This window comes from Triticum aestivum, chromosome 7B, assembly GCF_018294505.1.
Source record: "Triticum aestivum cultivar Chinese Spring chromosome 7B, IWGSC CS RefSeq v2.1, whole genome shotgun sequence".
Lineage (NCBI taxonomy): Eukaryota > Viridiplantae > Streptophyta > Magnoliopsida > Poales > Poaceae > Triticum > Triticum aestivum.
This window is the reverse complement of record NC_057813.1, coordinates 210,394,245-210,408,411: the sequence shown is the minus strand read 5'-3', so window position 1 is coordinate 210,408,411 and position 14,167 is coordinate 210,394,245. Positions and strand designations below refer to the sequence as shown.

Below are 14,167 nucleotides of genomic sequence, written 5' to 3'. Positions count from 1 at the left end.
ACGTGCCTTGCTGCCCCTGCTGTCACTGGGAAAGGACACCGCAAGATTGAACCCAAAACTAAGCACTTCTCCCATTGCAAGAAAGATCAATCTAGTAGGCCAAACCAAACTGATAATTCGAAGAGACTTACAAAGATAACAAATCATACATAAAAGAATTCAGAGGAGATTCAAATATTTCTCATAGATAATCTTGATCATAAACCCACAATTCATTGGATCTCGACAAACACACCGCAAAAAGAGTTACATCGAATAGATCTCCAAGAAGATCGAGGAGAACTTTGTATTGAGAATCAAAGAGAGAGAAGAATCCATCTAGCTAATAACTATGGACCCGAAGGTCTGTGGTAAACTACTCACACTTCATCGGAGAGGCTATGAAGTTGATGTAGAAGCCCTCCGTGATCGATTCCCCCTTCGGCGGAGCACCGGAAAAGGCCCCAAGATGGGATCTCACGGGTACATAAGGTTGCGGCGGTGGAAATAGGGTTTCATGGTGCTCCTGGATGTTTTTAGGGTATGTGGATATATATAGGCGAAGGAAGTCGGTCAGGGGAGCCACGAGGGGCCCACGAGGGTGGGGGCGTGCCCACCCCCCTGGGGCGCGCCTCCCTGCCTCGTGGCTTCCTCGTTTGCTTCTTGACATCCACTCCAAGTCTCCTGGATTGCGTTTGTTCCAAAAATAACTCTCACGAAGGTTTCATTCCGTTTGGACTCCGTTTGATATTCCTTTTCTGCGGAACACTGAAATAGGCAAGAAAACAACAATTTGGGCTGGGCCTCCGGTTAATAGGTTAGTCCCAAAAATAATATAGAAGTTCTTAGTAAAGCCCATTAAACATCCAAAACGGGTAATATAATAGCATGGAACAATCAAAAATTATAGATGCGTTGGAGACGTATCATCCCCTCCACCGGCAACCTCGGTCGTCGGTGGTGAGGGGGGTCATCGGATCCACATGCGTGGATCATTTTTAATCCCTCATAGTCCAGGTTTTTAGGCTGTTCATCGTCTTGGCTCCAGCGGCAATGATGACGGCGCTGAATAAAGATTTTTTGGATCCTTCCCTTTCCTAACGAGGCCATCGGTCCTATGGTTGGGGATGGATTTGGAAACCAGTCTGTTCAAGCAAGGTTGGCGTGGCGGCGACATCCTCATGGTGGACCTGTGTCCTCGGGCTCCGCCGTTGCAACGATGTTTGCTCCAGCACCGGCGCGGAGCTTGGGAGGTAGTCCAGGAGCGGATGCAGATTGTGGTCTGCATCGACGATATCTAAAAGACGGAACATGTTCTGTGTTTGTGGTTCGTGGATGGCAGGTATGGTTTCCTCCTTCGGCGTCTTAGTCGTGGTGGGGTGCCAGATCTGGAGTTCGATGGTGTGTCCGGGGTGTTGCTCCGGTCTGATTTGTTCAATGGTAATGGCTTCACTTTTGGCGAGCCACCTTGGAGGTCCACAAAGCTGCATATCAGCGATGGAGCCGCGTCGAGCTCGCGTGAGGAGGTGATCTGTCATCCTTTTCTTCGGTGGCTGCTGTGGTGGTGCCGGAGGCAGGTGACATGCATTGGTGTCAGACTCAAAGACGTTCTGTTATCTTTTCAGCTTTGTCTTGTCAGTCCTTACATGAACTGTGTTGAATATATGAGCAAATTACTACAAATTTTAATCCGAATAAACAAAATATAAATCATGACAACACTAGTAGAGATTAAACTAATCATGCAAACTAGCATAGTAGATGAACAGATCACATCTAGGGCACATACTAGAAACATGAATTCTACCACAATCTCAAACAAGAAGGATAGAATCACATATGGTGCAGAGGGAGTAGCACCACTGGCGTTGATGTTTTCGGCCATGTCGTTGAGGATGAGGTTGCCGAGGTCGGGGTTGTTGGCGAAGTCGTCGCTGCCAGTAGTTGCGCGAGTGCGCTTCCCAAAAACCTGATCGCCCCTCTCCCGTACAGGATCACGAGAGGCGGGGTTCTGGAGGCCTGCTGTCCCTTCTCCCGGTGCACGCCGAAAGGAGGGATGGAGAAGACTTGCGTGGCGGCGCAATAATCTGGAACGATGGTGCGAAACCATATGAAGTGGCGGCCTGCTAGGGTAGATGTCTGCCTGACTATATAGTGCGGGCCGGGTAGGTCGTGGGAGTAAAACCCACATCCGAGTCGCAATCCAGAAGAATCGGAAATGGTTCAGTAATTAACGCGTCCGTTAATTATTAATTAATGACTCATTAATTTTTCTCGAGCAGCAAAAATATAGACAACGTGCATAGCTCTGTCCTCGGCTCGGCTCAATCCCGCAACCCGCGGCACGTCGTGACGAGGCGTGGCGTGGCGAGGCGAGCGAGGAGGCGGAGCACGCTTGTAGGTCTCCTCTTCTCATGCTCATACAAGTGGTAGAAGAGCTCATCTTATAAAGAGGTGCAACTCCCTCTCAACTTCCGTGGTGGGACTAAACTTTAGTCTCACTCACTCCACTCACATGTGTGCATGAATAGGCCAAGAGAATTTCAGAATTTTAGTTGGGCTTTGGGCCAAATGCCTACTAGCAAAATTCCAACAATCCCCCACAAAGTCTCATTGGCACATCTCATCATTTAGTTCCAAAACATTGTTTATATACCGGTGCTTAGTGGAGACTGTAAAGTTGAACTTCCACTCAGAGATTTATGCTACACTAGATCACAACTTGAATAGTGGACTATGCCTTGAACTACAAGTTTTCTACGAGACTAGTTTCACACAAATTCTTGACTGATACTGGGCTGCCGCAAGGCTTCCCCGCGGGTGGAGCGTATACGTCATACTCCAGGGCCTTTCATGAATTTATTAGAGAACACCCAATTCTCACAGACTGCGATGTTAACAGTCAAATTCATATAGGCATGTTCCTCGGGAGATGCTCTGCAGGACAACATCTCTGCTCACTCAAATAAGCCACTTGGAACACATTAAGATAGATATCAACCTGTCGTGTAGATCAGGAGAGTATTGCATCTTCACGGAGTGGGATAATTAAAATAGGGATACTCTCCTCTTAGCTGACCAACAACTTGTCTCCCACTTCTACTTCACGGGATCACCGATCACATAGAGTGGGTTACCACTATGGACAACTCATGCGGTGCGTCTCAAACCCGTCTCCATCGATGCATTATCTATCATATTACGTGATAGACCCTTTGTGAAGGGATCTGCCAAGTTTTTCGACGTTTGGATATAATCCAACATAATAACTCCAGAGTTCCTCGGTTTTCTGATAGATTTTAGTCTCCTCTTCACATGCCTTGAGGACTTCATATTGTCCTTAGAACTATTTATCTTGACGATCACAGTTTGATCATCACAGTTCATCAGGATAGGGGGTATTGTTTTTTCAACCATAGGTAAGTCCATCAATAGCTCACGAAGCCACCCTGCTTCAACAGTGGCAGTGTCTAATGCCATGAGTTTTGCTTCCATAGTTGACCTCGTTAAGATGGTCTGCTTGTAAGACTTCCAGGAAATAGCGCCACCACCAAGTGTCAAAACATAACCACTTGTGGCCTTAATCTCATCAGCATCAGATATCCAGTTTGAGTCACTATAACCCTCCAACACCCTTGGATACCCGGCGTAGTGAATCCCATAGCTCGTAGTGCCTTTCAAGTAGCGCATAACTCTCTCAAGTGCATGCCAATGATCATCTCCCGGTTTTGACACAAACCGACTCAGCTTGCTCACAGCAAAAGAGATGTCAAGCCTCATGGCACTCACCAAATACATAAGCGAGCCAATAATCTGAGAATACCTCAGTTGATCTCTAGCAATCCGTCGATTCTTTCGAAGCAACACACTAGCATCATATGGAGTTGGAGAAGGCGTGCAGTCGCTATACCCCAAAACGACTCAAGATCTTTTTCACATAGTGAGATTGAAGCACTGTGATCCCACCATTCTCATCTTTCAATAGCTTGATGTTTAAGATAACATCAGTTACTCCTAGATCCTTCATCTTGAAGCAATGGGATAAGAAATCCTTAACCTCCTTGATTAAATCAAGTTTGGTTCCAAAGATCAGTATGTCGTCGACATACAGACAAAGAATAACTCCTTCGCCCCGACCATGGCGATATTACACACACTTGTCACCATCGTTTACTACAAAGCCGACAGCAGTTAATGTTCTTTCGAACTTCTCATGCAACTCTTTAGAAGCTTGTTTAAGGCCATATAAATACTTTAATAACTTGCACACCTTTCCTTCCTGACCAGGCACTACAAAACCATCTGGCTGATCCATGTAAATTTCCTCCTTCAACTCTCCATCAAGGAGAGCCGTCTTAATGTCCATTTGATGAACGAGAAGACCATGTGAGGCAGCCAGTGATAGTAGCACCTGAATTGTGGTCAGTCTAGCCACGAGTGATTAAGTATCAAAGAAGTCTTCACCTTCTTTCTGGGTATAACCCTTAGCCACAAGCCATGCCTTGTACTTTTCAATCGTACCATCAGGTCTAAGCTTCTTCTTGAACACCCACTTACATCCTACAGGTTTACACCCATAAGGACGGTCAGTGATCTCCCAGGTTCCGTTAGCTAAGATGGAATCCATATCGCTACAAACAACTTCCTTCCAGTAGTCAGCATCAGGAGATGCATAGGCTTCTGAAATAGTCCTGGGTGTGTCATCCACAAGGTATACAATGAAATCATCACCAAAGGACTTTGCAATCCTTTGTCTCTTAATCCTCACAGGAGTTCCATTGTCACCCTCAACAGGATTCTCAACGTGTTCCATCGCAATGGTGGGTTCAAGAATTACAGCGAATTCCTCACTAGATAGAGTAGGTATCTCCTGATTTGATGAACTCGACATATCCTTCAAAGGAAATATGTCCTCGAAGAAAGTTGCATCATTAGACTCCATAATCGAACCAGCATGCATGTCGGATACCTCAGATTTTATTATCAAAAATCTATAGCCAATGCTATGAAAAGCATAGCCCAGAAGAACACAATCCACGGTTTTTGGTCCAAGTTTGCGCTTCTTGGGAAATGGTATATTGACTTTCGCCAAACAACCCAAAAATGCAGGTAAGAGAGTTTTAACCTTTTCCTTTCCCATTCCTCAAATGGAGTCATGGTCTTTTGCTTTGTGGGAACTCGGTTTAGGACATGACATGCAGTCATCAACGCCTCCCCCCACCATTCCTTGGAAAGGCCCGATGTGTCTAACATGGCGTTAACCAAATCAGTTAGAGTTCGGTTTTTCTTTCGGCCACCCCATTAGATTGAGGTGAGTAAGGAGGCGTCCTCTCATGGATTATACCATGTTCCGCACAAAACAAATCAAATTCATTGGAAAAATACTCTCCACCATGATTGGACCTTAGCTGTTTAATTTTCCGGTCAAGTTGGTTCTCCGCTTCAGCTTTATAGTTTTTGAAGAAAGTTAAAGCCTCATCTTTTGATTTAATAAGATACACATAACAATATCTAGTAGAGTCATCAATCAACATCATGAAATATCTCTTTCCATCTTTTGTCAACACGCCATTCATCTCACAAAGATCAGAATGTATAAGCCCTAGTGGCGCCAAGTCTCTTGCCCCTGCAGTCTTATGGGACTTGCGAGGTTGCTTAGCTTGCACACATACTTGGCACTTGGAGCCTTTGACAGTAGATATTTTTGGAATTAAATTCAAATTGGCTAGCTGCATCATGCAACCAAAGTTAATATGACAAAGTCGTGAATGCCAAATATCAGACTCATTATTTTGGCAAACATTATTAATAACTTTAGTGCAAATATCTGACAAAGACAAGCGGAACAAGCCTCCGCTCTCATAGCCTTTTCCAACAAATTGTCCATACTTACAAATTACCACTTTATTGGACTCAAAAACCAACTTAAAACCATCTCGACATAAATGGGAACCACTAACGAGATTTTTATTGATGGATGACACATGATGAACGTTCTTCAGACGCACGGTCTTCCCTGAAGTAAACTTCAGATTGATCGTACACCTCGAACGATAGCATGTGACCCATTCCCCATAAGCACGGGAGAAGTCCCTGTGACCTGGTAAGAAAAAACATAGAGGCGTCAGCACAAACATGTACATTGGCACCGGTGTTAATTAACTAATCAGGAGAATGAAATACTGAAAGGATGGTAGGAAGAATACCGTACCCAGATTCCTTCATATCAGTATCACCGATGACAACATTAGTGGACTTGCCGCTCTTCTCATGTTCGTGCTCCTCAAAGCGGTTAGGACACATTGGAGCCCAGTGATTAGGATCACCGCAGACATGGCAAAGTCCCTTCCCCTTCTTGTGAGAATTCTTCTTGAAGTTGGTAGAATGTGACGGCTTGTTCTTTGTATCAAACTTGCCTTTGCCCTGAGTTTTGTTCTTGTTGTTTTTGAACTTGTTGAGCTGGAAGTTCTTCTTCTGTACCATGTGGGCACTAGAAGCTCCCTCAGCAACTTGAGCACGTGTGTCCTTTGCTCTCGCCTTCTCTTCAACATCAAGAGTACCAATGAGATCCGCAACGGAAAACTCCTGTCTCTTGTGTTTTAGGGAAGTAGCAAAATTGTTCCACGAAGGCGGAAGTTTGGCAATGATGCCCCCAGCAACAAATTTGTCCGGCAACACACACTTAAAGTACTCAAGTTCCTTGGCGAGTGGCTGTATCTCATAAGCCTGTTGTACAACAGAGCGCTCATCAGTCATCTTGTAGTCATAGAATTGTTCCATGACGTACAATTTGCTGCGGCGTCCGAGGCACCAAAATTTGCCTCAAGCGCAACCCACATGTTCCTGCCATTGTCAAACGACATATACGAATCCACAATGGAATCATCAAAAACACTCAAAAGAGCGCCTTTAAAGAAAGTATCGATCTTCTCAAAAGCTTCCAGCTGTGCTGGATTAAGATCACCCTCAGGCTTGCCCTTAGTGGCGTCATAGCAGCACATGGTCTGAAACCAGTAGACTGCTCTCATGCGCCACCTCTTATATTGCACCCCCTTAAAGGCAGGCAGCTTCAAATGCGCGGCAAAACCACTCGAAGTAAATTGCCTATAACCAAGTTTTTGGATTGTTGTATATATGAGCAAATTACTACAAATTTTAATCAGAATAAACAGAAGATAAATCATGACAGCACTAGTAAAGATTAAACTAATCATGCGAACTAGCATAGTACATGAACATATCACATCTAGGGCACATACTAGAAACATGAATTCTACCATGATCTCGAACAAGAAGGATAGAATCACATACGGTGCAGCGGGAGCGGCACCGCCGACGTTGATGTTTTCGGCCATGTCGTTGAGGATGAGGTTGCCGAGGTCGGGGAAGAAGTCGTCGTTGGCGAAGTTGTCGCTGCCAGCAGTCACGCGAGTGCGTTCCCCAAAAACCCGATCGCCCCTCTCCCGTACAGGTTCACGAGAGGCGGGGTTCCGGAGGCCTGCTGTCCCTTCTCCCGGTACACGCCGAAAGGAGGGATAGAGAAGACTTGCGTGGCGGCACAATAATCTGGAACGGTGGTGCGAAACCATACGAAGTGGCGGCCTGCTAGGGTAGACGTCTGCCTGACTATATAGTGCGGGCCGGGTAGGTCGTGGGAGTAAACCCCACGTCCGAGTCGCGATCCAAAAGAATCAGAAACGGTTCAGTAATTAACACGTCCGTTAATTATTAATTAATGACTCATAAATTTTTTCCCGAGCAGCAAAAATATAGACAACTTGCATAGCTTTGTCCCAAGTGATAGAAGAGCTCACCTTATAAAGAGGTGGAACTCCCTCTCAACTTCCGTGGTGGGACTAAATTTTAGTCTCACTCACTTCACTCACATGTGTGCATGAATGGGCCAAGAGAATTTTAGAATTTTAGTTGGGCTTTGGGCCAAAGACCTACTAGCAAAATTCCAACAACATGTACTTTGTTCTTTACGATATGAATGAGACACGTATTACCATAAAAAAAACAAGTTACACAATCAGGTTCAGAAGGCGTGTTTGTGTACATACGAAGGCGTAAACCTGTTCTTCTTCAGCCCGTCAGCGATGACGCGAGCGACGGAAGCCGTGACGGCACCGAACCCGGGGTCCGTGTGACCGCCGACGTCGTCGTCCTCGTCGTCTTTGCGCTCTCGAACGTTCCGCTCGCCTCCAAATAACCCACACCCAAGGACGGAGAGTCTGCCAATCACTTCCCCGCGTCCAGATTCCGGAAGCACCCTTCCGTCGCCCCCTCCATCGGCCGATTGCTCCGTGGTGCTCGGCTCGGCGGGAAGCCTCTGCCTAGGTGCGTACGGTCGCTCAACCGCCTCTACCCGCAGGCTTCGATTTCCTCTTTCGCCGGTCGCTCAATCGGCGGCTGCCTGCTGCGATTTTAGCCCGGGTGGTTGCGATTAGGTTGGGAATCTTGGTCGAATTGGGGGCAGTCTTATAGGATCCCAATAAGTATTCAGTTGTGGTAGTACTAATTTGTATGTCTAGTTTTCTACAGCTTCAGTAAAGATCACATGGGAGTATTGGGACAGCAATACCAGTGGGAATTCTGCCCCCTTTTGGTTGCCTCCAATATTTTCCTCTGCTTCTGACGGGATCTCGAAAATTAGGAGTAGTGTACAGGATGATAGCAATTGGGCTCAGGATTGACACCATAGTGTTAAACAGGATGCCTTGAGCTTATTTTCATGGCTAATTTTCTATCTTCCCTTCCCACTGATAACATTGATGAGATGACACTCTGGTTGTAGATATCAAACACATAAACTGACAGCATAAGGTGGTTTTTGTCAGGAACAAAATGGATGAACAGAGAATAGCTCGAATATCGGTCACTTGGAGAGGCAGGCAACTTGATGTTGATGCAGACCCAAGCTGTACGGTGAAGGAATTTGGGCAACTGCTCCAGGATTTGACTAATGTTAAACCAGAGACGTTGAAGCTCATAGTTCCGCAATCTGCAAATAAAGGTTCCAAGCTGATCAGTCCATTTTCAGACCCCCATTCAAGCTTAACACTGAAAGAAGCTGCTGTCAGTGAGGTAAGATGTGCATGCATTGCACGCATATTCAACATGCTGTTGGGTAATTGCTAATGCAACGGTGAATAACATCATTTCTATGCACCTTTTCTCTCTCTTTTCATGCGTCAGGGAAAGCCTATTAGAATGATGGGTGTCTTTGAAGATGAAATTGAGGAAGTATCAGACAATGGCAAAAGACCAGATCTGCGGATAATTGGATTTGAAGAGGAAGAGCAACGGCTGAGGCAACGATCTTCAGGCAGGCCCCGAGTTTCACTAAAACTTCCACAGGGGCAATACATCTTCTGTGATTTTCGGACACTTCACTTACCCGAGGTTGAGGTTAGTCAATTTTCTGACCGCATATATGTTTTTCGGTTCATATGAGACAGATCCATTGGATAACAATCATGACACCTGTTTGCTCTTTTGGACCCTGCATATGCCAACCTATCATAAATCTTACTTCTGCTCGTGCTACTTTGTACCTTTACATTTTTGGTCTTCCTGCTTGAATAATTCTATGCTCTTTCCATTGGATCATTCGAGCAGTCAGCAGTGTGTATGTCATAGATATTGATTTGCATAGTATGAAAAACTAGATTGTGTAATTTAAACAAATATCTATACAGGAGAGCATAGAAGACCCAAAATCATGTTGTCTGCTAATTTGTTTATTTAGTCCAGAATAAATGAACATAATTTTGAAACCATTTCCATCTCATACCACTAACTTTCTAGAATGATGAAATCCATGTTATGCTCCTTGATCGTGTCAGGTGTTACCTATAAAACCCTACTTTCTCTGTACTCTTTGTTGAATAAATGAAGGCTAGTAGTAGCAACTTTCTGTCTGATTTGTATAATCGTGGGTAGGCCAATCATGGCATCTTAAATTAAAGTTGTGCGCTTATTTACTTTTTTTGGGTGCCAGTTGAATCCACCACCTTCGGAAGCTCTGAAAAGAATGCACATGCTTGCATGTGACCCCGGCATAATTGCGATCATGAACAAGGTAACTATATTCAAGTGGCAAGTATGTTTCTTTGTGTAGTTTCATATTTACACAGTTAATTTTTTGTTTTTTTTTTCAGCATAGATGGCGAGTGGGAATCATGACTGAAATGGCACCAGTGGGATATGTAGGTGTTAGTCCTAAATGCATTCTAGGCTTCAATAAGGTGAATATGAGTTATTCTCATACAGCACAATTAATATTCATCACTCAGCAATTTTTGTTTTCTGAGAGTATATTGTGTGCTATTCATATAGAACATGGGAGAGGAGATATCCCTTCGCCTACGAACTGATGATTTGAAAGGATTTCGGAAATACGAAAGTATCAAGAAAACTCTGCTCCATGAACTTGTAAGTTTTTTAGTTTAGATTTCCATAGAATCTGTATTCCATATGCGGACCACCTTTTTGCTATAGTTACGGGCTTTTACATTTTTTTTTACTTGTCTATTCATCGATTTCAGGCGCATATGGTGCACTCTGAGCATGATGCCCACTTTTTCGCACTTAATAAGCAGGTAGTTTATTTTAGCTCCCCCTGTTACCTTTGTTTGCCAGCTGTTTACTTTGACTTCACCTGATCCTCAACTTATACTTATTTTTCTATTCAGTTGAATGAGGAAGCTGCGTCTTTGGACTGGACCAAATCAAGTGGACATGTGCTGAGTGGCCGCAAAATATTTGATTCCTATGAAGATGAATTTGATTTAGAACCGGAAGCTCATGTTGTCGGTCACAAGCTTGGGGGAGGATCGAGTTCACTGGCAAGTGCCCGTGTGTTGCCAGGGGTAGCTGCTTATCAGCGTCTCTTGAGTGCATCATCAACAGATTTGGGGAGTTCACACAGTAGTGTTACTAAATCTGTGGAGAGATATAATGTGCAAGGTACACAAGCTGAACCGGATCCAGATGATGCTGGTCAGGATTTTATTCAGGAAAATGTGAAGGCGGAACCAGACCCAGATGATGATGATGCCATGCCTATTGATGTGATGATTGTGACATCAGGATCAGCAGGTTTTGTAGCATCTACAAAGCAGAATACCATAGGTTTTTCTGAGCCTGTTCCTGATGATGTTGCCAAGAAAAGCTCTGTTGGTTGCCTAGAACCTGATCCTGATGATTCCGCAGATGTTGACATGCTTAACAGGGGGATCAATGCTGAGCATGATAATGAACCTGATCCTGATGATGGTACTAGTGAATTTGTCCTGGAATCTGGGAACAAGATGGAAGTGGAGATGGAGCTGAGAACTGACTCCACAGTTCTGAAATCTGAACCTGATCCTGATGACTCCTCTAGCTCTATTCAGAACCAGAAGGTGAGAATTGATGGGAAGCACATGGGAGAACCTGATCCAGATGCTAGTACCTTTGGAGCTGTTCTGAAATCTGGAAATAAGATTCAAGCGGAGATTGGGCAGAGCAGAAACCACTCAGTTTTGGAGTCTGAACCTGACCCTGACGATCATGCTGCTAATTTAAAGAGCGATGAGCTGCAAAGGATAGAAGAGCCAGTGGCAGCCCTGTGTTCGCGCCTCCAGAAGGCTATTGAAATGCTCCGGTCACAAGCAACACCTTCAGAGGCAGCCTCTGCACTCCAAACACTCTTCAAAATTATCAAGAATGTGATAGAGAATCCAAACGATATTCGGTATAGAAGACTGCGTAAGGTATGCATGGTTTCTGTATGCCTTTGTCTTCTGATGCAACTGAAACAAATTATTGCTAATCCTCATCCTTTTCTCCAAACTTCTAGACCAATCCTCATTTCCAAAGGAGTGTGGCGAATTACAAAGGTACATCTCTTACCTCTGCGAACTGCCACTTAGACTAGCCACAATGGAGAGTAACCTACACTAGTAACATACACATATTCCTAGACTATGTTACTACCTCAATAGTGGGTAGTAACATAAGTGTGATAACATACAAAACTTCATTTATTAGGTTATAGACTCATATTGCATTGGGACATGTGATGTTACAGTAACTAGCTAAGTTACTAGTACTACATCTCTCTTCATTAACTCATTGCCACATAAGCAAATTTGCTGAGTTGGACTCGATGTTACTACCGAAGTTACTCCCACTGTGGCTAGTCTAAGTCTTAAAATTCTGCTGTTCACGAGGAGTAACTATCTTCTTCCCCTCCTCTCAAAACCAGCTGCGATGGAGGTCCTCGAGTTGATTGGCTTCTGCGAGGATGTCGTCTCGGATGAGATTGGGCGTGCGGAGACCTATCTGGTACTGAAGAGGAACGATCCTGGGTTGCTGTGGCTTGCGAAGTCCTCCCTTGAAGTATCCATGGCTTGATAAACCTTCCAGCTATAGACCTGTATATCATGACATTTCATTCCCTTTGTGCTGCAAAAATGGTTTAGTGTGGTCTTTGTGGGATGAGAATGAGAACATTAAACTATGTGTTGTCTGTCAGCTTCTCAACTGTATATCAAATATATGTGATTGCAGATAGACTCGTAAACATCTTGTCTGGGGCTTATGCTAGATTGAATTGTTTGGAGAAACATTGAGAAAGCGCGACACAACTTTCTTTTTGAGCGTGGATACCGTGACACATTTTTAAGGGGTAAACCAAGTTCTTATCAAAAACCACACTTCAGGTCAGTCATGGGATTGGCCAAGCCAGACATGACGCCGTAACGCCGTAACCTAGAAAGAGAGAATTTGGCTAAACTATGTGCATCCGTATTGGCCAAGCTAGACATGACGTCGTAACCTAGAAAGAGAGAATTTGACGAAGTTGGCTAAACTATGTGCATCCGTATTGGCCAAGCCAGACATGACGCCGTAACTTAGAAAGAGAGAATTTGGCTAAACTATGTGCATCCGTATTGGAAGCACGACCTTTCAAAGTAAAATTACATTGAAATAAAGTTGCTTGAAGTCTAATGTCGCTAATGATAGCTCTGTAGTTGCCTCGGCTGCCCTTGTTGATATCATCAATCACTTTGTGTCCGATGCGATGACAAAATGTTGGATATTGAGATCTTCGGCTAGTGCAATTGCCTCCAATCGCCTCTACTTTGGGGAGTCTTAGGTCAACTTCAGCGCATGACCCCAAATGGTCCAGCCACATCCGTATGGGATAAACGGACACAAATCGCGGCCCAAGCGTGGGAGCAAACGGGCAAATGTTCATTTTTTGTCCACCGAGGACGCATTCCCAACCTAAATTTGGGCCGCGTTTGCATCAAAATGGACAACACACGGATGGGCGGGATGCACGCCCTTGTCCTCCACTGGCCCGTCCGTCGGGGACACAAACGCGCCCACTTTCCCTCCATTTCCCCAAACCCTCCCAAGCTCCCCCTCCTCCCTCCTCCCTCCTCCATTGCCGGTGCCCCGAAGAAATCCGGTGACCAGGTGAAATGATCTATATGACGACTAGAGGGGGGTGGGGGTGAATAGGCGTTTTAAAACTTTTACGGTTTTGGCTTTATCCTAATGCTGAATTTAACTAACAGATACTTTTCAAGCACAAATCCTAAATATGCTAGGCTCAACTAAGTGCACCAACAACCTATGCTAAACAAGATAGGCACTTAAGGAAACTATCAAGAACAAACTATATCACAAGATATGGAAAAGTAGGAACAACTAAGCAATTCAACTAGCAAAAGATATATCAATATGAGCAAGTATGAATTGCAAAAAGTAAAGGGTGTGGGTATGAGATAACCACAAGTGAGTCGGGGACGCGGATTTATCCTGAAGTTCACACTCGTGAGAGTGCTAATCTCCGTTAGAGCGGTGCCGAAGCCAAAGCTCCGGGGCGTCACCAAGTGACTCACGTAATCTCCCTTTCGAGTCACCCCCAACGGATGAGCCTCGGTTCACTCAGGGTTGGTCTTGAAGGCGACCACCACACCTTTACAAACTTCTCCGGAGCACACCACAACCATGGAAGTTTCCGGAAGAACTTGACCACATAGGCCACTTTCAACACCCTTTCCCGGAGCACACCACAAAAGGAAGCTTCCGGGGGAACCTTGGCCACATAGGCCTCTTCACAATCTTCTCAATGTATCACCAAACCGTCTAGGAGGCGGAAGCCTCCAAGAGTAATAAACTCACGGGT

At 44.8% G+C, this 14,167-nt stretch overlaps 1 protein-coding gene across 1 annotated transcript; it reads left to right on the top strand.

Moving 5' to 3' along the window:
- The first annotated feature begins 8,059 nt into the window (after positions 1-8,059).
- LOC123156536 (uncharacterized) lies at positions 8,060-12,550 on the top strand. The gene is made up of 10 exons (XM_044574659.1): positions 8,060-8,319; positions 8,820-9,066; positions 9,178-9,390; positions 9,983-10,063; positions 10,143-10,229; positions 10,321-10,416; positions 10,530-10,583; positions 10,677-11,738; positions 11,825-11,864; positions 12,233-12,550. The coding sequence occupies exons 2-10, from the start codon at positions 8,827-8,829 to the stop codon at positions 12,379-12,381; spliced, it is 2,022 nt and encodes a 673-aa protein (XP_044430594.1). The 5' UTR covers positions 8,060-8,319; positions 8,820-8,826; the 3' UTR covers positions 12,382-12,550.
- The last annotated feature ends 1,617 nt before the right edge of the window (positions 12,551-14,167 follow it).